General features: G+C 42.3%; 2 protein-coding genes across 2 annotated transcripts in view; one reads left to right on the top strand and one right to left on the bottom strand.

The window, feature by feature from the left end:
• creb3l4 (cAMP responsive element binding protein 3-like 4) overlaps positions 1-11950 on the bottom strand; it is a 24047-nt gene extending 12097 nt beyond the window's left edge. The window contains exons 1-3 of the mRNA XM_031319855.2: positions 11731-11950; positions 5872-6015; positions 4545-4806 (exon numbers count right to left, since the gene is read on the bottom strand). Coding sequence (XP_031175715.1) covers positions 4545-4806; positions 5872-6012 — 403 coding nt within the window. The 5' untranslated portion in view covers positions 6013-6015; positions 11731-11950. The remainder of the gene's footprint in view (positions 1-4544; positions 4807-5871; positions 6016-11730) is intronic.
• Positions 11951-13395: 1445 nt separating this feature from the next.
• On the top strand, positions 13396-19969 carry LOC116064693 (histidine N-acetyltransferase-like). Its single transcript, XM_031319873.2, has 4 exons — positions 13396-13702; positions 15697-15816; positions 16417-16641; positions 18800-19969. Exons 1-4 carry the CDS (start codon positions 13637-13639, stop codon positions 19343-19345), a joined length of 957 nt encoding a protein of 318 aa, XP_031175733.1. The 5' UTR covers positions 13396-13636; the 3' UTR covers positions 19346-19969.
• The last annotated feature ends 2531 nt before the right edge of the window (positions 19970-22500 follow it).

Raw genomic sequence — 22500 nt, 5'->3', positions numbered from 1 at the left:
TAGGTTTCCGTTTGTCTCTGAATAAATTCTCCAGAAAGAAAGTTCCCGTGTCTCGCTTCTCAACATCACAACAAAACAAAAAGAGCAGCGGCAGTAGGAGAGAGCAGCAGTCAGTAGGGGAGAGCAGCAGTCAGTAGGGGAGAGCAGCAGTCAGTAGGGGAGAGCAGCAGTCAGTAGGGGAGAGCAGCAGCAGGCAGTAGGGGAGAGCAGCAGTCAGTAGGGGAGAGCAGCAGTCAGTAGGAGAGAGCAGCAATCAGTAGGGGAGAGCAGCAGTCGGTAGGAGAGAGCAGCAGTCAGTAGGAGAGAGCAGCAGTCAGTAGGGGAGAGCAGCAGCAGGCAGTAGGGGAGAGCAGCAGTCAGTAGGAGAGAGCAGCAGTCAGTAGGAGAGAGCAGCAGCAGGCATTAGGGGAGAGCAGCAATCAGTAGGGGAGAGCAGCAGTCAGTAGGGGAGAGCAGCAGTCAGTAGAGGAGAGCAGCAGTCAGTAGGAGAGAGCAGCAGGCATTAGGGGAGAGCAGCAGTCAGTAGGAGAGAGCAGCAGTCAGTAGGGGAGAGCAGCAGTCAGTAGAGGAGAGCAGCAGTCAGTAGGAGAGAGCAGCAGTCAGTAGGAGAGAGCAGCAGTCAGTAGGAGAGAGCAGCAGTCAGTAGGAGAGAGCAGCAGTCAGTAGGAGAGAGCAGCAGTCAGTAGGAGAGAGCAGCAGTCAGTAGGAGAGAGCAGCAGTCAGTAGGGGAGAGCAGCAATCAGTAGGGGAGAGCAGCAGTCAGTAGGGGAGAGCAGCAGTCAGTAGAGGAGAGCAGCAGTCAGTAGGAGAGAGCAGCAGGCATTAGGGGAGAGCAGCAGTCAGTAGGAGAGAGCAGCAGTCAGTAGGGGAGAGCAGCAGTCAGTAGAGGAGAGCAGCAGTCAGTAGGAGAGAGCAGCAGTCAGTAGGAGAGAGCAGCAGTCAGTAGGAGAGAGCAGCAGTCAGTAGGAGAGAGCAGCAGTCAGTAGGAGAGAGCAGCAGTCAGTAGGAGAGAGCAGCAGTCAGTAGGAGAGAGCAGCAGTCAGTAGGAGAGAGCAGCAGTCAGTAGGAGAGAGCAGCAGTCAGTAGGAGAGAGCAGCAGTCAGTAGGAGAGAGCAGCAGTCAGTAGGAGAGAGCAGCAGTCAGTAGGAGAGAGCAGCAGTCAGTAGGAGAGAGCAGCAGTCAGTAGAGGAGAGCAGCAGTCAGTAGAGGAGAGCAGCAGTCAGCTGAAAAAACTCCGACACAGAGAGAGATACGAGAGGACGGGGAAGCCCGTCTACAAACCAATCAATTATCAGTATCTGGAGACGCAGCTCACGTATGTGATGACGGCAGGACGTAGTTTTGTCACGTAGAGATCTTTAGTGCGCTTGCATAACTGCAGTGTGAAACCAAAACTTACCGGATCAAATGTAGACAATGTAACAAAAACATGAACCTTGGTCTGGACCTTGGTTCGGACTTTCATGTGTGAAAACACCCTAAGACCAAGAAGGTGGATCACATCACTCCAGTTCTGAAGTGTCTACACTGGCTTCCTGTGCCTCAAAGAACTGATTTCAAAATACTTCTGCTGGTTTATAAATCACTCAACGGTTTAGGGCCAAAATACCTTTCGGATCTGCTTGTGAACTATGAACCCCCCAGACCTCTCAGGTGGTCCGGGACAGGTTTGCTTCGCCGTCCCCAGAATCAGAACCAAAAAGGGGGAATCAGCGTTTAGTTTCTGTGCTCCACACACTCCCAGTAAACTGCAGGTCGGCACCAACTCTCAGCTCTTTTAAATCAAGGCTGAAGACCTTTCTTTTTGACGTTGCCTTTTTTAATTCATTGTACTGCATTGTGAATTGTATTCCTGTATTCTATCTGTTTTTAATTTTGTATTGATTTCTAACTGTGTTTTAATGTTTTATGTAAAGCACTTTGAATTGCACTGCTGCTGAAATGTGCTGTATAAATAAAATTGCCCTGCTATCCTTTTTTCTACGGTCTTCTTTTTCTCTCCAAGTTTGTCGAAGTTTTTGTTGCTTTTTTCAAAAAACGATTCCGCCTTTTTCAAGGTTTTTGTCGCTGTTTTCTAAGTTTTTGGTACTATTTTCCACCTATTCTTGCCTTCCTTCCTTCTTTCTACCGACTTTTTCCAAGTTTTTACGTTGTTTTTTTTTAAAGTTTTTGTCGCCTTTTTGTATCAGCATTTAAATGTTGTTCAGTGACATGGCTGTTTCGTAAATCCAAGGGGGTAAGTCTCTCCTCGGACCGCGTAGCTCCTACGGCGCCATTTTAATGCTACCAAGCCATCACCCCCCGTTAGCATCCCATTGACTGCCATTCATTTTGACGTCACTTTGACAGAGAATAACTTTACATCTGAAGAGTTTAAAGACTCTATTTGTCCGTTGTTTATTTCTAAAGAAACACGACAATGTATAAAAGGCTCCATTACCTTGTACCTCACGTTATGGCTCCGTAGCAGACGTTTTTATAAAAATAGGCTAACGATTGGGTCATAACCACGAGACTTACTGTCTCATAGTAGAGGAATTACCGTATAGTACAGGAGAAGCTCTCAGGCAGTTTTGGCTTCCATTAGCTGTTTAAGTGTAATTACTAATGTTAACTATCATTTTAGTGATCAATAATTAGCCTGTGTCTATGTTATCTCCTTACATATACCTACGCTCTCCGTCTCTGCTAGATTGGGAATGATTGAGATTTCTCTTGGCACAGCTACCAGAAGACTTCCAACTTTCAGACAGGTTGCTCACGTCACATCTACGTCTTCAAGCTCAGTTGGAGGCTGCTCAGTAACGCTCAGCCATCACCGGAAAAGTGCTTCTAATATCCTTCACTGGTCTCCGTCCAGAGCAACAGGATCTGGTGGTCCATTCTTATATACAGTCTATGGGTAAATCTAGCGCTGGTCAGAGGGTACTTGGCTTAAAAACACACTTCAAATGGGGAACATTATTGAAAAGAGTTTGAGAACCACTGGTACAGAACATAGGTGGAGACGTATTTAGACATTTTAATTAGGGTTGCACGATATGAGGAAAATATGCGACAACGTTAAATATCACGACAACGATATTACCTGCGATAAATTATTAAAGAGCCCCTTATTATTCAACTATTATACTTTCATATTTGTACTCTTCGGGTCTCACAGAATAGGTTTACATGCTTCTATGTTCAAAAAACATATTTTTTTTGTCCTTCATACATCTAATGAAGCTCAGCGTGAATCCTTTCAGGAAGACTTCCATACAGTTTGCACTTCAGGGCCACCGTACTTCTATGCACACGTACTTCTGCGCCTGGCGCAGGTGCGTTTAGGGGGTGTCCAAATCCACTTTTGCTAGTTTGACGGCAGAAAAAAAGGGTCCGTAGTCCGGGCGCATGGTTCAAAATGGTTGTACTTAGTGTCTTCATTAATCAGAGGTGTGTTTTGGGCTTAACATGCAATCAACCAATCAGAGATCATCTCCCATTCCCTTTAAAAGCCAGGCGCGTACAGGGATAGTAGTATACAGCTGTTATAAATCATATCATCTATACAGAGATAGTAGTATACAGCTGTTATAAATCATATCATCTATACAGAGATAGTAGTATACAGCTGTTATACATCATATCATCTATACAGAGATAGTAGTATACAGCTGTTATACATCATATCATCTATACAGAGATAGTAGTATACAGCTGTTATACATCATATCATCTATACAGAGATAGTAGTATACAGCTGTTATACATCATATCATCTATACAGGGATAGTAGTATACAGCTGTTATACATCATATCATCATACAGGGATAGTAGTATACAGCTGTTATACATCATATCATCATACAGAGATAGTAGTATACAGCTGTTATACATCATATCATCATACAGGGATAGTAGTATACAGCTGTTATACATCATATCATCATACAGAGATAGTAGTATACAGCTGTTATACATCATATCATCCATACAGGGATAGTAGTATACAGCTGTTATAAATCATATCATCATACAGGGATAGTAGTATACAGCTGTTATACATCATATCATCCATACAGGGATAGTAGTATCGGACCATCTCTAATTTGAATGCACAAAAGTTACATATTACATCTTTAACCTTCAGGTTGTCCCTCTGCCCACTATGCAACTTTTTTTTTTTCTCGGTCCAAATTTAAAAATAAACTTTTTGTGCCCTTTTCCCGATGTTTTTGTCACTTTTTGTCTTTTGTTTTTTTTTTTTTTTTTTGATGTTTTTTAAGATTTTTCTGTCATTTTTGTCACTTTTTTCAACATTCTTTAAAAAAAATTAAAAATTAAAATGCTATAAAATTAAATAAAACACCCAAATTCAATGAAACTGATCATTTATTTTACTTGTAAAAGGCGTCGTACGGAACCATCCACGTTACTTTTTTGGACTCTTTTTGGACACAAACCCAAATTTCTGAAATAGAGACTTCTAGAAAACGGGTCAAATGTGACCCGAGGACAACAGGAGGGATAAAATGAGAAACAGGTAGCGTGACGGACTCACCGAGCTCTATGGAGATGACGTTCTCCAGTCCCGGTTCCGTCTTCACGCCGCCGAGGCCGCTGATGTCATAAACCACCTGGTACACGGTCGCTGGCTGCGGGGTCGCTGCGGTCACCGCGGTGGAGGGACTCCTCTCGGCAACGGGGTCCTCCGAAATTCCGCTGTCGCTCTCGGACGAGGAGTCTGCAGGCAGCCCGCTGGGGAACACCTCGTTTGGGTCGACGCCGTGAAGGACGTCCTCTGATTCGCTGTCATTCAGCGTCTGCGACAGAGTCACAGGGTTGACTTTAACATCTAATATGTTTCTGAAGCTCTGTCATTTTTCATACACTGATCATAAATGATCATATATTAATTCAGCAACGAGGTGTCCCTCAAGGTTCAACTCTTGGTCCACTTCTCTTTTCTATTTTTGTTAATGACCTTCCATCAATCTGCTCTGGATGTTGTGTTCAGCTTTATGCAGATTAGGGTTGGGTATCGTTAGTTTTTTTCCCGATACCGGTGCTAAAGCGGTACTTTTAAAACGGTGCCGGTGCCTAAACGGTGCCTGAACCGATACTTTTTAAGAAAGTAAAAAAAAAAAAAGAAGGGTACTAAACAACAGTCGGCGACATTTAAGAACAACTTGTTTATTACTACGGCCATATGGTCAAAATTAAATGATTTAATAGTAATGTAATAACTATAACTTATAACAACAACTTATTTCACCAGTAAATTGCTGTTGAATGACAAAAACAACCACCAGATAGTTATAGACAGGTATTTTACAATAACTTTGAATGCACCGCGAGGCTGTAGGTTACCAGTTTCAGTGAACGCACCGTCTGTGACGTCGGCATCTGCTGCGCTGCAGAGCAGACTGTTGCATCCCGGTGTTGAAATACAGTCACACTTTACACTGTTTAACGTTAGCTGTCAGCATTTTAACCGTGTTTAATCCAGCTGCTAGCTAAAGGTAGGCTAACGTTACCTGCTGTTGAGTGGAGTGTAAAGTCAGGCACTGAAATAAGGCACCGAAATTTTCGTTCTTATTCGGTCTCGTTACTACCGTTTAGGTCAGAACCGGTGCCCTATTGGCACCGTGTTTCGGTACCCAACCCTAATGCAGATGATACAGTATTATACATTTCCAAGGGGTTACTCCTAATACAATAGAAATTTTCAACATAAATGACCTGTAACAGCAAACGAGACTAACACGTGAAAAGAACGCTGGTTTTATAAAGTTTTCATAATTTCCGGCGACACCGGAGCAACGCTGGAAATTAAATGTCGTGTAATGTAAACTTAGCTGCAGCCCTACTCCTCATGACAGACTCACGCAGTCGGGGTCCACCGCCCAGTCCTGCAGGGGTTTCGCTGAGCCGCTGAACACAAGGTCGGAGCAGGAGAAAGGAGTGTCGAGCTGCCAGCCGTCTGTCGCCACGCCACCCACAAACAGCTCACCGTTCTCTGCATCCATGGCCTGAAAAAACATCACACAACCGGCTCTAACACGCTGCACCACACCAGCAACTATGGAGCCCAGGACATTCACTCTCAAGTAGAGGTGCAACGATGAATTGATTAGTTGTCAACTATTAAATTAATCGCCAACTATTTTGATAATCGATTAATCGTTTGAGTCATTTTTTTATTAAAAAAAAAATAAGATTTCTCTGATTCCAGCTTGTTAAATGTGAATATCTTCTAGTTTCTTCTCTCCTCTGTGACAGTAAACTGAATATCTTTGAGTTTTGGACAAAACAAGACGTTTGAGGACGTCCTCTTAGGCTTTGGGAAACACTGATCCACATTTTTCACCATGTTTTGACATTTTTACAGATCAAACAACTAATCGGTTAATCGAGAAAATAATCGACAGATTAATCGACTATGAAAATAATCGTTAGTTGCAGCCCTACTCTCAAGTCAGTTTTAATGGAGGTAGTACACGGGCCTCTGTAAAAGGCTACGTTCACGTGATGCCTAATTCAGATTTTTTTGCTCAGATCTATTGTTTGGCTGTTCACATTACCTTTTAAAATGTGGCCTATATCAGATTCTAGTGTGAACTGTTTGCGGTTTTGAACTGACCCGCATGCGCAAAAGAACAATACCAATGACATCAGACGCAGCACGCTGTTGCACTAAAGTTAGGGAGGTTATGGAGGAAGAAAGCATTTTGTGGGGTTATGGCTGCAAATTCACTACAGAGGTCTGTGTGACCGGACGACCAATTTCAGTCCTTCCAGAAAAATGCGGAGTTTTTTTGTGATTGTTGCGGGCAAAAATCCTCGATTATGCGGCACGTTTTCTTAAAAAATGCGATGGAATATGCGGGACATTTATGCAATTTTATGTGATGATTTATGTGATGATTTATGTGAAATTGCGGGAACTTGCAAAAATTGCGGGAACTTCCCATGGTAACATTCCCATGGCAACAGGGGAAAATGGCTGCTCTTGTGTGAAGTAAACGCAACATTTTTCTTCTTCTTCAACTTTCTGCTAAGATATATGTGACTTTTTTGCAACGAAAATGCGGGGATTATGAAATCATGCAAGCCCCGCATATTTTGCGCAGAAATCGAAAATTTTAGTGGCGAAAGTGCGGCGTATTTATATGCGGACTTTGGCTGATTACGCATTGAATTATGCGATCGCATAATCGCGTTTTTCTGGAGGGACTGCGATTTGCACGTCAGGACCGCTACGGGCCTCCACCAGAGTTTCCTCTGGCTTCGCCCTCGCACGCCCTCGCACGCCCTCACGCTCCACCTCCCCGACGGTGCGGGTGAGACAGGCCGGTGGTGCGCCCGACCCCGAGGGACCGGGATCCCACCTCAGCCGGCGCGTGCCGGCCCTCACTTTCATTGCGCCACGGGGCGACCCTCTGACTCGCATGTACGTTAAATTCAAAATTAAATTCAAAATTAAAATATTTCAGTCGACACATTAAGAGGAACCGAAATGAGGAACCAAAATTTGCGTTCTAATCTGGTCCGATTCCTACCGGTTGCATACACAGTCTCACACACACACACACACACACACACCTAACTGAATAGTTCTACTATGGAACCGGGTTTCGGTACCCAACCCTACTTTTAACTGTCACACATTTCATCACCCATACACTTTCACTGTTAAACTGAATGCAGTATAGAGGTGGATGAATAATGTCTTTGTCATCATATATTTTTGTCATAGACAGTGAAAGAAATGGACACAGCGACGCCATAGACTTCGACGGAGACCAGTGAAGGATATTAGAAGTACTTTTCCGGTGATGGCTGAGCGTTACTGAGCAGCCTCCAACTGAGCTTGAAGACGTAAATGTGACGTGAGCAACCTGTCTGAAAGTTGGAAGTCTTCTGGTAGCTGTGCCACGTGAAGAAATCTAAATGTTAATTCATATGAATTCACTTGCCACATACCGAAGTATTTCCAATCCATCAAAACGTGGCTGAAATATTTTGTTCCGATGCTTTTCATGGACTCTCTATGGGGCTTCTCCCTTGACTGTATGCTTCCACACCCCCCCGCGATTGCCTGCGAGCTTCTCCTGTACTATACGGTAATTTCTCTACTGTGCGACAGAAAGTCGCATGGTTATGACACAATCGTTACCCTATTTTTATAAAAACGTCTGCTACGGGGACATAACATGAGGTACAAGGTAATGGAGCCTTTTATACATTGTCGCGTTTCTTTAGAAATAAACAATGGACAAATAGAGTCTTTAAACTCTTCAGATGTAAAGTTATTCTCTGTCAAAGTGACGTCAAAATGAATGGCAGTCAATGGGATGCTAACGGGAGGTGATGGCTCGTTAACGCTTTCCGGATGCTGGCTTACCAACTTTGTTTGTTTGTTTAACCAATGTATATGTCACCATTATGTGTACCTTTTGATTTTTAGTGAATGAGTGCTGTATGTCTGCTGGCTGTCTCTATGTTAGTCCTATGGGACATAGCCCTGCCTAGGGACTGCAGATGAAAAGTCAGTTATTTTTACTAATTCTGGCATATTTACATGGTGTTTTTTATACAACAATGTTTATAAATATGCATGGTCCCTATCAAATAAACCAATAAAATAAAAAAAATAAAAATAATCATCGAATTGTAATACTTCTAGAATCGCAATAAATGAAAATCGCAATATAAATAGAATTGGAAATGGTGAAAGAATCGAGATAGAAGCATATCGTCCCAGGTTAACTATCTAACCTGCTACAATCAGTTGAAACGTTGTCGGTAACGCTCGGTTATTAACATGCTAACGTCCTAAAGGATTCTGTGGTTTTAGCTGAGATGGACCAGAGAATATTAAGTTAAAACAGACCTGCAACTTTTTGTTTTTCTGAGTCAAAATTTAAAATGAAAACCCTTTATCAACGTTTTGGTCGTCTTTTGTGGCTTTCCCCGATGTTTTTGTCAGTTTTTTTTCAACATTTGTCGACCTTTTCTGAGCCTTTTGAATTTAATTTTTCATTTGTAACTTGTTTTCTGACATTTTTGTCACTTTCTAATGACATTTTTTGAAATTTGTGTCACTTTTTTTTGACGTTTGTCAGTTTTTTCTTACATTTTTGTCACTTTTATTAGGTATCATTTCCTATGAATGAAATGGATTGACCATGTATTCCAAAAATAAGTGTAAAACTAGTGGTAATACGTTGATGTTAGCGAAAAATAGCATCGAAAATGTCGATAAAAATGACAAAAACATTGAAAAAAGGGACACAAACGTCAGAAAATATGTCAAAAATATATTTTTTAAAAACTTAACAATTAAATTAAATTAATTAATTTAATTAAAAATAAATAAAAAAGTGTTAATTTTGACCCAGAAGGACAAGTGCGTGGTCAACCCAAAGACAACACAAGGTCTAAAAGTGACTTTTTCAATAAGTGTGTGGTGTTCAACCTGCTAACCCACAACGACTTTTTATAAAATGGGACCATTAATTTCTTCCATTTAGTTTTAGCATCAACTTTAAGATTCTTGCATCACTCGTCTATGAATGTATCCCTGGACTACCGGGTTGTGATGATGCAAACGTCTCTGCTGCTCATTCTACCAAATAATCTTTCTTGACTTATTCTTGTGTTATCATTACGTCATCGTTGTTTATATTTATTGGATTACAAAGCTTTAACTGTTGCCTGCTCTTCTTTATCTTCTGTTTTCAGTCTCAACGGAAATCACTTTGCTTTTTGTGAATTGAAAGAAGCTTTATATAGACATCTAAAAAAGTTAATTATAGTTCATTAATTATGATGTTTAATGTCAGGGGCTTTTTCAACAAGGGTCCTAGTGTTTGTCTAATAATACAGACGCACACCTGCAGAAACAGGCGAGCCGTGAAAGTCAGAGAGAGGGAACACAAAACACACAGCAGAATAGATCCTGAAACACAGGAGGAGGATATCCTGGTACACACACACCCATAAATACACACACACACACACACACAGCGTTTCACTATCTTTGTGGGGACCCGTCATTGACATAATGCATTCCCTAGCCCCTTACCCTAACCTTAACCATCACAACTAAATGCCTAACCTTAACCCTTACCCTCACCCTAACCATAACCTAATTCTAACCCTAATCCTAAAACCAAGTCTTAACCCTCAAACAGAACTTTAAACTTGTGGGGTCCAGCATTTTGGGCCCACAAAGCTGTCAGGACCCCACAAGTATACTGGACTCCTGGTTTTTGGACCCCACGAATTAAACAAGTTAAACAAGAACACACACACACACACACACACACAGACACACACAGACACACACACACACACAGTGTCACAGACACACAGTGTCACAGACACGCACACAAACACACACACACACACACAGTCACACACACACAGTGTCACACACAGTGTCACACACACACAGTGTCACAGACACACGCACACACACACACACACACACAAACACACACACACACACACACAGTCACACACACACAGTGTCACACACACACACACACACACAGTGTCACACACACACACACACACACACACACACACACACACACACACACACACACACACACACACACACACACACACAGTGTCACACACACACAGTGTCACAGACACGCACACAAACACACACACACACACACACACACAGTCACACACAGAGTGTCACACACACACACACACACAGTGTCACAGACACACACACGCAAACACACACACACACACACACACACACACACACACAGTGTCACACACACACACACAGTGTCACAGACACACACACGCAAACACACACACACACACACACACACACAGTGTCTCACTCACACACACACACACACACACACACACACACACACACACACACACACACACACACACACACACACACACACACACACACACACACACCTCCTGAATAGAAACCTGATAAGCTGTTAAACGTGTTTCCAGTTTTCCTCTCTCCACTTTCAACATTAACATGGACATTTGGTTTTTCAGCTACTTGAGTGACTCGAGCTCTCTCCGAAAGCTCCCGAGGCCAAACGTTAAGGTTAAAACATGATCACATGTCGGCTTGTATTACCTTATCTCAGATATAATGATAGGCTATTAGTGTAATAAACAGCAGTGGTGGAATGTAACTAAGTGCATTTACTCAAGTACACTTAAGTCCAAAAGTTGAGGTATTTGTACTTTACTTGAGTCTTGATTCTTGTCTGCACACAAAACACATTCACTTACATCCCACCACTGGTGGTATGTAACTAAGTACATTTACAATATTTCTCTCTGAACTGTAGCTGAGTAGAAGTAGAAAGTAGCATGACAAGAAAAGACTTAAGTAAAGTACAAGTGCCTCAACATTTATACTTAAGTAGCCTACAGTACTTAGACTAAATGTACTTAGTTACATTCCACCACTGGTGGTATATCTGCTATTACCAACAGTTAGTCAAGTCAACTTTATTGTCACTTCTTACAGAGCAAATGAAAACACGCTTCTCTCCGATCCACTGTCCAATAAGGACACGTACACAACAAGAACGATATAAAAGATAAGAAATATATACAAATACAGTTAAATTAAAAAAAAGAGTAGTAAAATATGTGAGTATTGAGAGTTGTTGGTTGCGTGTCAGCGCTCAGGCCTGATCCTGGAGCAGCCGGATCTACAGTAATGTAAAGCTACTCACTGTGCGCTGACAGCTGTCTGTTTCTTTCCGAAGACTTCAGTCCGTCGGCTGGTTCATCACAGAGCGGCCCCTCCGCGGCTGCAGCACGGACAACACGGACCGCTTCAACCCGCCGCTTTCTGTCGGTTCTAAAGAGTCCAGCTGGCAGCTGCGCGTCCGGGTCCGGGTCCAGGTCCAGGTCCAGGTCCAGCCTGCACAACAAGTCGGCGTCTTCTTCGTCCTGTCTAGCTTCTGTCTGTGTGGGTTATTGGTGGTTGGCGAACCATCTAAAAGGTGTATTACCGCCACCGACTGGACTGGAGTGTGAACGAGAGACGAATGCAGAAAATAAATAAATAATATTAAATTTTATAAAATAAATTTTATAAATTAAATAAATTAAATTGATAATATAAATACAATACATTTAATTAATAAAATTAATACTATTTATTAAATAAACAGAAAGGGGGAAAAATAAGAAGAAAAGCAAAAAGAAACTAAATTCTCTTTACTTAATCAATTTCTATTAGAAATGTGATAAGGGTGACTGTGGCTCAGTGGTAGAGCGGTCAATTGGAAAGTCGGTGGTTCGATCCCTACCCCTGCAATCCCACATTAAAGTGTCCACTGTAAATGCGAGTGAATGTTTATCTGATGTGCAGGTGGCACCTTGTAAAGCAGCCTATGGTTCCTGTACTATGTAAAAGGGCTTTGAGTGGTCTTTAAGACTAGAGAAGTGCTATATAAAAACAGCCCATTTAATAACAGTGTGACATACGTTGCCTGCTGTTTTCCCCATAAGCCCTGACAGTGAAAAGTTGTGATGGTCTTCCTTACCAAGTGTCTGAAAAAGGAAATCTCAATTTTAGTGGGCGCAAACTGATGGTGAACATTTGTCCTGTAGGCCTACATTACAGCCTGGTACGCGGCTGCCGGTTACAGCATTCTCACTCAATACTGGACCAATTTCAAAGATTGTTGTTAACATTAAACCAGTGGTGCCCAAATTCTTTCATATGAAGGGCCGAAATGTATCTGGATGGAAGGCCACGGGCCAAAAATAAATGTCGATGTTGAAGAATACCGTAATTCTTGCCATTCTAGATAAAACGTACATATGTCATTTAAATGGGAAGTTTACCAGCACTGTGCACTACATTGCCGTTAAACTCAGATTACGTAGTTTTTAACTGCACAAAATGTACGTTTCGTAGTCATTACTTTTAAAATAAGAGGAGAATAAGCACGAGCATGTTAAATCCATGGCGGGCCAAAACAACAAGAGCACAGGCCAAACTTGGCCCGCGGGCCCCAAATTGGGCGGCTTTGCATTATACCAATACATGGGGAAATAGGGTCCATGTTGAACAAAGTGGAAAGAGTTTGAATGTTCCCTGCAAAGTTCACTCATATTTTGATACAGGTTTTTATCCTTCTATATGAAATGCAATACCAAGATGAAGCCAGCAGATGTCACCATTTAGACTGGGACTCATTTCAGCACATCTGCTTCAAAGTTGTTCACTTCCTCACTTCCCTTTTTATAACAAATCCTTCACCTTTAAGGAGAATATATTGCCTTTAAGAGGTCTTTCAGGGTGCGGTTGAATCCTCCCACCAGCCTGATTCTGATTGGACACACATGAAAACCAGCAGAGGGGTTTGGTTTCAGAGGATGTGTTCGCTGCCATAATGCTCCATTTGTTTATCGAGCCCTGGTTTGGGAGATATAGTTATAATATTAACGGCTATTAAAAACTTAAGCCACAAAACCAGCTTATATGCATGCAGGGCAGCATCCTGAACAGGAAGCAAGAAGGAAATGTAACAGTGGGCAATCTTCGTGGTTCACAGTAACTGTGAGGATCTGAAGCAGCAGCAGCAGCTCAGACTGTCAAGTTTTTAAGTTGAAAGCAGTTTCTGGATGTCTGCTGCAGGGGAAGCTAGTGATGTGGCGTACAGCTTGGCCGAGGAGCAGGACTTCCAGCAGGTGCCCAACATTTACTTTTCTATTGTAAAACTGTAAAAGAAACAAAGTTATTTCAATTTAGGCTGTCCTGCTTTACTACAGAAAAGAATAAATGTAAAATGGATGATCAAACTTAATGTAACTAATCAAAAACTGAACAGTTATAACAGTTAACGGTACTCAACTTAATATACACGTGAAAAAACAACTCATAGCATTCAATTTTCAATTCAGTTTGATTTATATTTGTGTCTAATCATAACAGAAGTTATATCAGGACACTTTACAGATAGAGTAGGTCTAGACCACACTCTACAATTTACAGAGACCCAACAATTTCCCACGAGCTAGCATTTGGTGCAACAGTGGCGAGGAAAAACTTCCTTTCAACAGACAGAAACCTCGGACAGACCCTGACTCTTGGTGGGCGGACATCTGCCGCTGGCGGTTGGGACACAGAGACACCGATACAGATATAGAGATATAGAGAAATATGATTCATAATAATTATAGCAGTTGGTATGATGCACAGTGGCAGTTATAGTACCAATAAAGATGATAGAACTATGACTAGAAATAATAGTAGCAGTGCAGGGCGTAGCAGGGGCGTAGAGCAGGACCACGGCAGCAGCTGCAACCTGTTAGGTTTGAATGATGAACAGAACCCAAATGCAGACAGAACGCAGAGCCAGGAGTGTGAAATAACAGGTTTATTTAAAGGTCCCATGACATGGTGCTCTTTGGATGCTTTTATATAGACCTTAGTGGTCCCCTAATACTGTATCTGAAGTCTCTTTTATATAGGCCTTAGTGGTCCCCTAATACTGTATCTGAAGTCTCTTTTTATATAGGCCTTAGTGGTCCCCTAATACTGTATCTGAAGTCTCTTTTATATAGACCTTAGTGGTCCTCTAATACTGTATCTGAAGTCTCTTTTATATAGACCTTAGTGGTCCTCTAATACTGTATCTGAAGTCTCTTTTATATAGACCTTAGTGGTCCTCTAATACTGTATCTGAAGTCTCTTTTTATATAGGCCTTAGTGGTCCCCTAATACTGTATCTGAAGTCTCTTTTATATAGGCCTTAGTGGTCCTCTAATACTGTATCTGAAGTCCCTTTTATATAGGCCTTAGTGGTCCCCTAATACTGTATCTGAAGTCTCTTTTATATAGGCCTTAGTGGTCCCCTAATACTGTATCTGAAGTCTCTTTTATATAGACCTTAGTGGTCCTCTAATACTGTATCTGAAGTCTCTTTTATATAGACCTTAGTGGTCCCCTAATACTGTATCTGAAGTCTCTTTCCCTAAATTCAGCCTTGATGCAGAATTACAGCCACTAGAGCCAGTCCCACAATGAGCTTTCCTTAGGATGTGCCATTTCTGTGTCTGCAGCTTTAAATGCTATTGAGGAGGAGGGGCGAGGTGGAGGGTGGGGGTGTGGTCTTGACCAACTCCCACTTTGCTCGTTTGAAAGCCATGATGTCTCTCTCTCTCTCATGGGTGGGCCAAATTCTCTGGGTGGTCAAAGCAGAGAAAGGGGAGCTCATTATGACCTCATAAGGAGCAGATTCCAGATCGGCCCATCTGAGCTTTCATTTTCTCAAAGGCAGAGCAGGATACCCAGGGCTCGGTTTACACCTATCACCATTTCTAGCCACTTGGGGCCCATAGGCAGGCTGGGGGAACTCATATTAATGTTAAAAAACCTCATAAAGTGAAATGTTCATGCCATGGGACCGCGTATATGAAGCAGAGGTTGATTGTGGTAGATGAGAGGCAGCTGGAACCCTGGCTCCCGCACACCAGACTCCACTCCTGTAATTAGGACAGACAGAGGGGAGGGAGAGAGAGGAGAGACAGAGAAACTACCTACAGGAGCAGCAGCCCTAACACAACCACGATCCAGGTGCCACCCCAATCCAGGGCGCTGTACCTCAGTTACACATCACATTTAATAAAAGAGAGAAAAGCTTCTGTGTTGACAGCTGCCAGCGTTTGTGTTCACGTTGCAGGTCCTGAACATCTGCAGCGGTGATGCCTTCGATGGACTGGACTACATGGCTGCTACTTTCCACCGCTGGCTGCAGGAGCCTGGACGTCTCGTCTTCATCGCCCGGATAAAGAACAGAGTGGTAAGGAATAACAGAGTCACCACGGAAAAAAAGATGCATTGTCCCAAGCTAGGGGTGTAAATCACAGGTTGTTATATTCATTCTTTGGACGCTCGATGGTGTTTTAAGCCCCCAACGTCGACTTCAAGGCACCTAACCCTAACCCTAACCATTGCCTAATCCTAGTGCCTTCCAGCCAGCGCTGCCTGGAAGACGACGTTGGGGGCTTAAAACACCAAACACTGTGGACAACTATACAATATTCGCTGATATCTTAACGTCTGTCACAATATGATTTCGATCCAATTCAATTCAGGGGTCTTCAATCAATACGAGACGATATCATATGCCCATTTAACATAGTTATGTAAACTTATGTTAACACATTTATATCAACTCAAAAAGCAACTAAAATAGGATTTTTCAGTTTTATAACTGAGCTCTTCCAGGCATTTAAATGAATTATTTTTAATAAAAAATAATACATATCAAGTGGCACAGACGATATGTATCGATATTTTCACTTTACATCGACAACGTTGGATCTTGGATCATTGAATCGATATATAGATCCAGATCGATGTATCGGTACACTCAGCTCCCCTGTGTGTGCACCTGTAGGTGGCGCTGGAGTCTGCGCTGCTGGTTGACGGCAGTCAGACGGTTGTATTTCAGGGACTCAGGGTGGCACCTGATTTGAGAGGCTGTGGCATCGGCGGCGCCCTCCAGAAGCACGTGACTGACTACATCCGCTACCACTACCCACAAGTCTCTGCTGTCAGGCTGAGCCGAGGTGACCAGCCTTCACCACAAACTTTGGACAAGTACCGACTCGTAGCTAAGGAGGTGAGTCACATCATAGGGACAAAAACCTGTTCACACAAAAACATTTTAGTAAACCAATTGGAGAACGTTGGCAAAGACTTAATTCACTCACAACAACACTCCCTGTGTGATCTATCAGATCTGATTGATTAGATTTAAATACCTCTTCTAACTTTAGAGTCCATCCTAACCCTAACCCACGAAAAACACTCCCAGAAGTTGTTTGTTTAAGCAGCAATTACGACTCATATTTACGTTTACAGTGGCGGTGACCTCTAGTGGACGTAGCATAATTATTACGAGAGCAAAGCAGGAAGTAAGGTGAATTATAAGCAAGGGGGTAAGCCAGCCTCCACAAAGCGTACCTCCTATGGAGCCATTTTGATGCTACCAAGCCATCACCCGCCGTTAGCATTCTATTGACTCCCATTAATTTTGGCGTCACTTTGATAGCAAATAACTTTACATCTGAAGCGTTTAAAGACTATATTTGTCCATTGTTTATTTCTAAAGAAACACGACAATGTATAAAAGGCTCCATTACCTTGTATCTCACGTTATGGCCCCATAGCAGCCGTTTTTTGTAAAAATAGGCTAACGATTGGGTCAAAACCACGAGACTTACTGTCTCATAGTAGAGGAATTACCGTATAGTACAGGAGAAGCTCTCAGGCAGTTTGGACTTCCATTAGCTGTTTAAGTTTAATTACTAATGTTAACTATCATTTTAGTGATCAATAATTAGCCTGTGTCTATGTTATCTCCTTACATATACCTACGCTCTCCGTCTCTGCTAGATTGGGAATGATTGAGATTTCTCTTGGCACAGCTACCAGAAGACTTCCAACTTTCAGACAGGTTGCTCACGTCACATCTACGTCTTCAAGCTCAGTTGGAGGCTGCTCAGTAACGCTCAGCCATCACCGGAAAGTATTTCTAATAGACATCACTCGTCTCTGTGGAAAGCTACGGCGTCGCTTTGTCCATTAATCTTACTGTCTATGATTATAAGAGCACCAACTTCCGTATAAAGAGGAAAGTTGGGATTGTGGATGGTGTGGAGGTCAAACAAACACAGAACTTTCATCCAGGAGACTGAGAGTAGTTTGTTTTACTTTACTAAACAAACGGAGCTACGTCACATTCTGCGTCACCTGAGTAACCGGAAGTTAAGTAACATAACAGATGACTTAATCCCAAACCACACTACTTAACTAAGTAGTTTGTACGTTCACTGGTTTAGATATGAGGTCGCTTTTCCTGCCACCGCTAGGGACGCTAATTTATGAAACGCTCCGGTAGGTCGTATTAGAGAGAAGGAATAAATCACTGTGTGGTTAGGAGGACTTGTTGTACGTAACTTCACCCCAAACACATACTCAGATTCAGATTCATTTGTAAATACGTACATAAGGAAGATTAAGATACTTTAAAAGTGCTCATATTATGCTTTTTGGCTTTTTCCCTTTCCTTTGTTGTGTTATATATCTTTTTTTGTGCATGTTATAGGTTTACAAAGTGAAAAAGCCCAAAGTCCCCCCCAAAGGGACTTACCATCTCCAACAGAAAACACTGTTCACAAACTGCTCCAAACAGCTCTATTGTAGTCCAGCCTTTACTTCAGAGACAAACGTGGTCACTTTGGAACACACGTTATAATGCTCGCCTAGCTGCTAGCATGGCACGCCCTCATACTCTGCTTCTGACTGGCTAGTAGTCCTTACCTAGCTACTGTCAGGGCACGCCCTCATACTCTGCTTCTGACTGGCTAGTAGTCCTTACCTAGGTACTGTCAGGGCACGCCCTTATACTCTGCTTCTGACTGGCTAGTAGTCCTTACCTAGCTACTGAGCATGTGTGACTCCCAACAAAGATAGAACAGAAGTGAGAGGTCTCACTCTGTAGCTAAAACAGAGAGCTCAACACACAGGGTGAAAAGAGGAGCTGCAGCAATGTGCAGTACAACAAATATATGGTGTTTTTTGAAAATTAAACCATGTAAACCTATTCTGATATAACCTCTAAATACAATTATGAACCTGAAAATGAGCATAATATGAGCACTTTAACTTTGTTTTCACTGTGACTAAAAGACTAAAATCAAGAAGTATCTGATCAAAAGAATAAAACTTCATCATCATGGAACTGACCTCCTGATGTTGACTGTTGCCCTCTGCAGGCCATTTTGTCTCTGTGCTGCGAGGCTGCCGACCTTAGCCTCTTTGTTGCTGAGCTTCACTCCAGAATCTCGCCGTCTCAACACGACCCAGTGACCCTTACCCAGCAGCAGGCGGAGACTCTCATCCTGACCGACTACGTGGTTTCCAACCTGCTGCCCGGTAAAACCATCATCAATGATTGGGAGCCTCTGAAGCCCTTGGAGGCCAACCTGGAGGTGCTGCGCCGCAGGGGGCTGATATGGATTGTAGACTGTGAGTTTGAGCCCACAGTCATGAGCCTGTGCAGCCCGCCCTATCCTGTCCCCTACCGCCATGACGCCCTGCACTTCAACATCAATATCTTCGGCCGCAGTTTGGCTTCAGTGTGCGCAGTGTTTCTGGCTCAGCTCGAAGCTTTGCTGCCAACTCTCCAAGGATGCCTGATCTTCTACACCTATGTTGACCCGACGGTTTGGCCGGGGTTACGCCAGATCTGCCAAAACAACAGCAACGTTTTGTTCTTTAAAGACTACTGGGAGGAGCTCGTACTGGAGAAAGACATCTGAATGGCCTCAGCATCACTGCTTTTACATCAGTGGTGAAGGAAGTACTCAGATCCTTTACTTGAGTAATAGTAGCAATAACGCAATTAAGTCCTCCATTTAAAATTCTATTTGAGTAAAACTATGGAAGTTTACCAGCAAAGTGTACTCAAAATAGCAAAAGTAAAATTATTTTTATGGAAAATGGCCCATTTCAGATTAGATCCAGGTTAAATTATGGATCCCAAAGGTCCCGAAAGATAATATTTCTTTCATCGGTTGTGCACAATTAGTTTTGTTATAGGACGACTTGCAACTTTATCCTTCTTCTTAGTACATGGTGACCTGATGTAAATCCAAACAGAGCTCTGCACAACTCCAACCTGAACAGATCAACCCAGTCACATAACTGAAAACATCTGTATGGGTGTGCATAGCCTTTATCTTGCGGTTTATCAGGGGTTCCTGAAGGAGTTGCATGGGCCCTTGAGTGGTTTTAAAGGGGTCGGAGTTCCTCTAGAGTAGGATCATTTGATCTAGAGGGGTTACAAGGGGTCATGCAGTATTCAACTGGTCCTTTCTAGGTTTAAAGGCTTCCTAATGGGATTCCAGAGGTTTTGTATGGGAGTTCAGGGTCCTAAATAGCCTGGGAAAACCCTGACAAACTTCCGGCAAATTTGAGATTTGCTCTGCAAGTTAGTCTGGCCAAGAGCCCATTCAAGCCCATTTCCAATTTCTCCAAATCGAGGCACCAGTCACAACCGTTGAGGCGGGCTTTACACCAATCACATCCGTTGAGGCGGGCTTTACACGTTGACGATAGCGCAGCGACGGCAAGCAGCTTTTTGTTTACATTCAACATGACGGCCACCTGAAGCGCAGCGACCCGTTGATGCTGCTGTCGCTGCTACGTCAACCGGATCATTGGTCTGATTGGTTGAAGGACTATCCAATGGCGCCCAGAGGCATTTGAGCGGCGTCCATTGGTGACGGCCCTTTGGAAATGGGCTGTGAATGAAGTTTCCCCAGACCCACGCTCAGTTACAACTGAGAAGGGTCTGGGGTCAACCAGACTAGGTCCTAAAGTTACTATGTAGGGGTTTCAGAGGTTCTTGTGGGTTTTCTAGGGTGTCTCCAATGAGTTGTATTTCCTTAGTGGCATTCCAGGTGTTCTTGAAGCATTTCCTGGGAATCATGGGGTATATCAGGTGTTCCTGAATGAGTAGCTGAGTCCTTGAGTGGTTTCAGGGGGTCTTGAGGCATTTTAAAGGGCATTTTATAGGTTTTAAAGGGGTTTATTAAGCTCAATTGAACAAACCAAGGGGCTGTAAAGGGTCCCATGAAATCATGAGTCTGGGTTGGAGTTCCTTGAAGTAGTATCAGTTGTTTTAGGGTCACCTGGGGAGTTGTATTGGTGTAATTGGGTTTCCTGGGAGTCATGGGGTATATCAGGGGTTCCTGAAGGAGGAGCTGAGTCCTTGAGTGGTTTCAGGGGGTCTTGAGACATTTTAAGCGGTCATTGTTGTGTTTTGAGGGGTCCAATGAAATCTTAAGTGGTGTCCATGGGTCTTTAAATAGTACCAGTAAATTAAGAGGGGTCCTCATGGGGCTTCACTGGTCCGTCACAAGTTTTAAAGCCTCCCAATGGGGTTCCAGAGGTACTTTGTGAAGGTTTCAGGTTTTGAGAGGGGTTCGTCAGGGGGATCCATGTGTCCTTGAATTGTTTACAAATGTTCTTGCAGACGGTATCAGGCTTTTCTGTTCTTTCTGTTATATGTAACTCATTTTGCCTGTAAATGTAAACTCCAAGACAGTAATCATGATATATATTGGGGGGGGGGGACACATCCCAAGGATCTTAAGGGGTTTTCAGCAGTTTATGGGACTTTTTAAGGGGATTCCACAATCTTTTCTGGATATTCTTGAGATTTTTTTGACAATTGACAATTGTTGCATAATTTAAAAAGGTCATTTGCCTTCAAATCTGCTGATAACACTATGCTGCAGATAGACTTTATATGTTACGTTTGAACTTTGTCTCTTAAAACTTAAGTAGATTTTCACAGCTGCCGTAGATTTACTCATAAAAAATAAAGATCACTGAATCATCGAATGATTTGTGCAACTTCATGTTCAAACATGGAATCGTTCTGTACATGTTGTATGCAGGCTATAAACTCATACTTATACAAAATGGTTAAACTCTGTCATTTCAGTCTGGTTTTAGAGTGATAGGTTGTTTCTGTTCTCCGTCTTATCATTTCCGTCTCTGACAAACAGTCAGGAAAGTCAACACATCAAAATGTACTCAGTGTTCAGTGACTTTGTGAAAGTGAAGGTTTTTCACATAATCTTGACCTTTGACTGTTTGTTATTAATAAGTGATGAAAAGTGGCTTTTCCAGGATATGTGTTGAGCTCCAGGATCTGCAGCCTGGATGGATCCTCCTCCCAGCTGCAGCTGTGTAAAAATAGAGAGTGGAAGACGCACAAAGACCTGAGTACAAGACATTTTACCTTCAAAATAAAAGCATATTCAAAGGAAATAAGCAGTGTGTCCCAACCGCCCCTGCCGTTTAGTTTCAGTTCCTCGTCTAATTTGAAGATTATTTAGAGGCTTTAAGAGGTAAACTTATTCACTATTTCCCAAGAAAAACATAATTATGTGCAACAAAAATATCAGATGACCAAACAACCACACAATTCTATGTAAAATCAGACTTTCAGCAGCCTCATATAGCCCTGATATAATGATCCTTTGTTTCATTACCACATTTTCAGACACTGCGATGACTCGACTGGAAGATTTGCAGTTGAATCAGATTCCTTAAAAATCAAATTGTTGACTATTCAGTGTCACTCCTACTACCGATTTATTTTGGACAATGTGTTTATTAAGGTTTTCATTGTTACACAAAGGAAAAACAAAGCAGAAAAAAGGAGGAAGATGAAAAAATAAATGAATAAATGATATATATAGGCTATGACTATATACTGTATACATGTACATACAAACAAAATAATAACATGTACTTATATTAACAAATTTCCAATATAACGTTTGTGGTATATCTTTAAATATCTGTCCAGCATCATTTAACCAACTATATATATATATATATATATATATATATATATATATATATATATATATAACACGCAAAACCATATAGTCATGCC

The sequence above is a fragment of the Sander lucioperca genome, chromosome 10 (assembly GCF_008315115.2).
Source record: "Sander lucioperca isolate FBNREF2018 chromosome 10, SLUC_FBN_1.2, whole genome shotgun sequence".
In the NCBI taxonomy this organism is placed as follows: Eukaryota; Metazoa; Chordata; class Actinopteri; order Perciformes; family Percidae; genus Sander; species Sander lucioperca.
This window is presented reverse-complemented; position numbering and strand designations above follow the sequence as displayed.

What these genes read in the sequence shown, in the direction of transcription:
- LOC116064693 (XM_031319873.2), top strand. Translation starts at nt 13,637, where the DNA reads ATGTCTGCTGCAGGGGAAGCTAGTGATGTGGCGTACAGCTTGGCCGAG. An exon ending in AGGAGCAGGACTTCCAGCAG is followed by an intron (nt 13,703 to 15,696) that starts GTGCCCAACATT and finishes TTCACGTTGCAG; the next exon opens with GTCCTGAACATCTGCAGCGG. An exon ending in CCCGGATAAAGAACAGAGTG is followed by an intron (nt 15,817 to 16,416) that starts GTAAGGAATAAC and finishes GTGCACCTGTAG; the next exon opens with GTGGCGCTGGAGTCTGCGCT.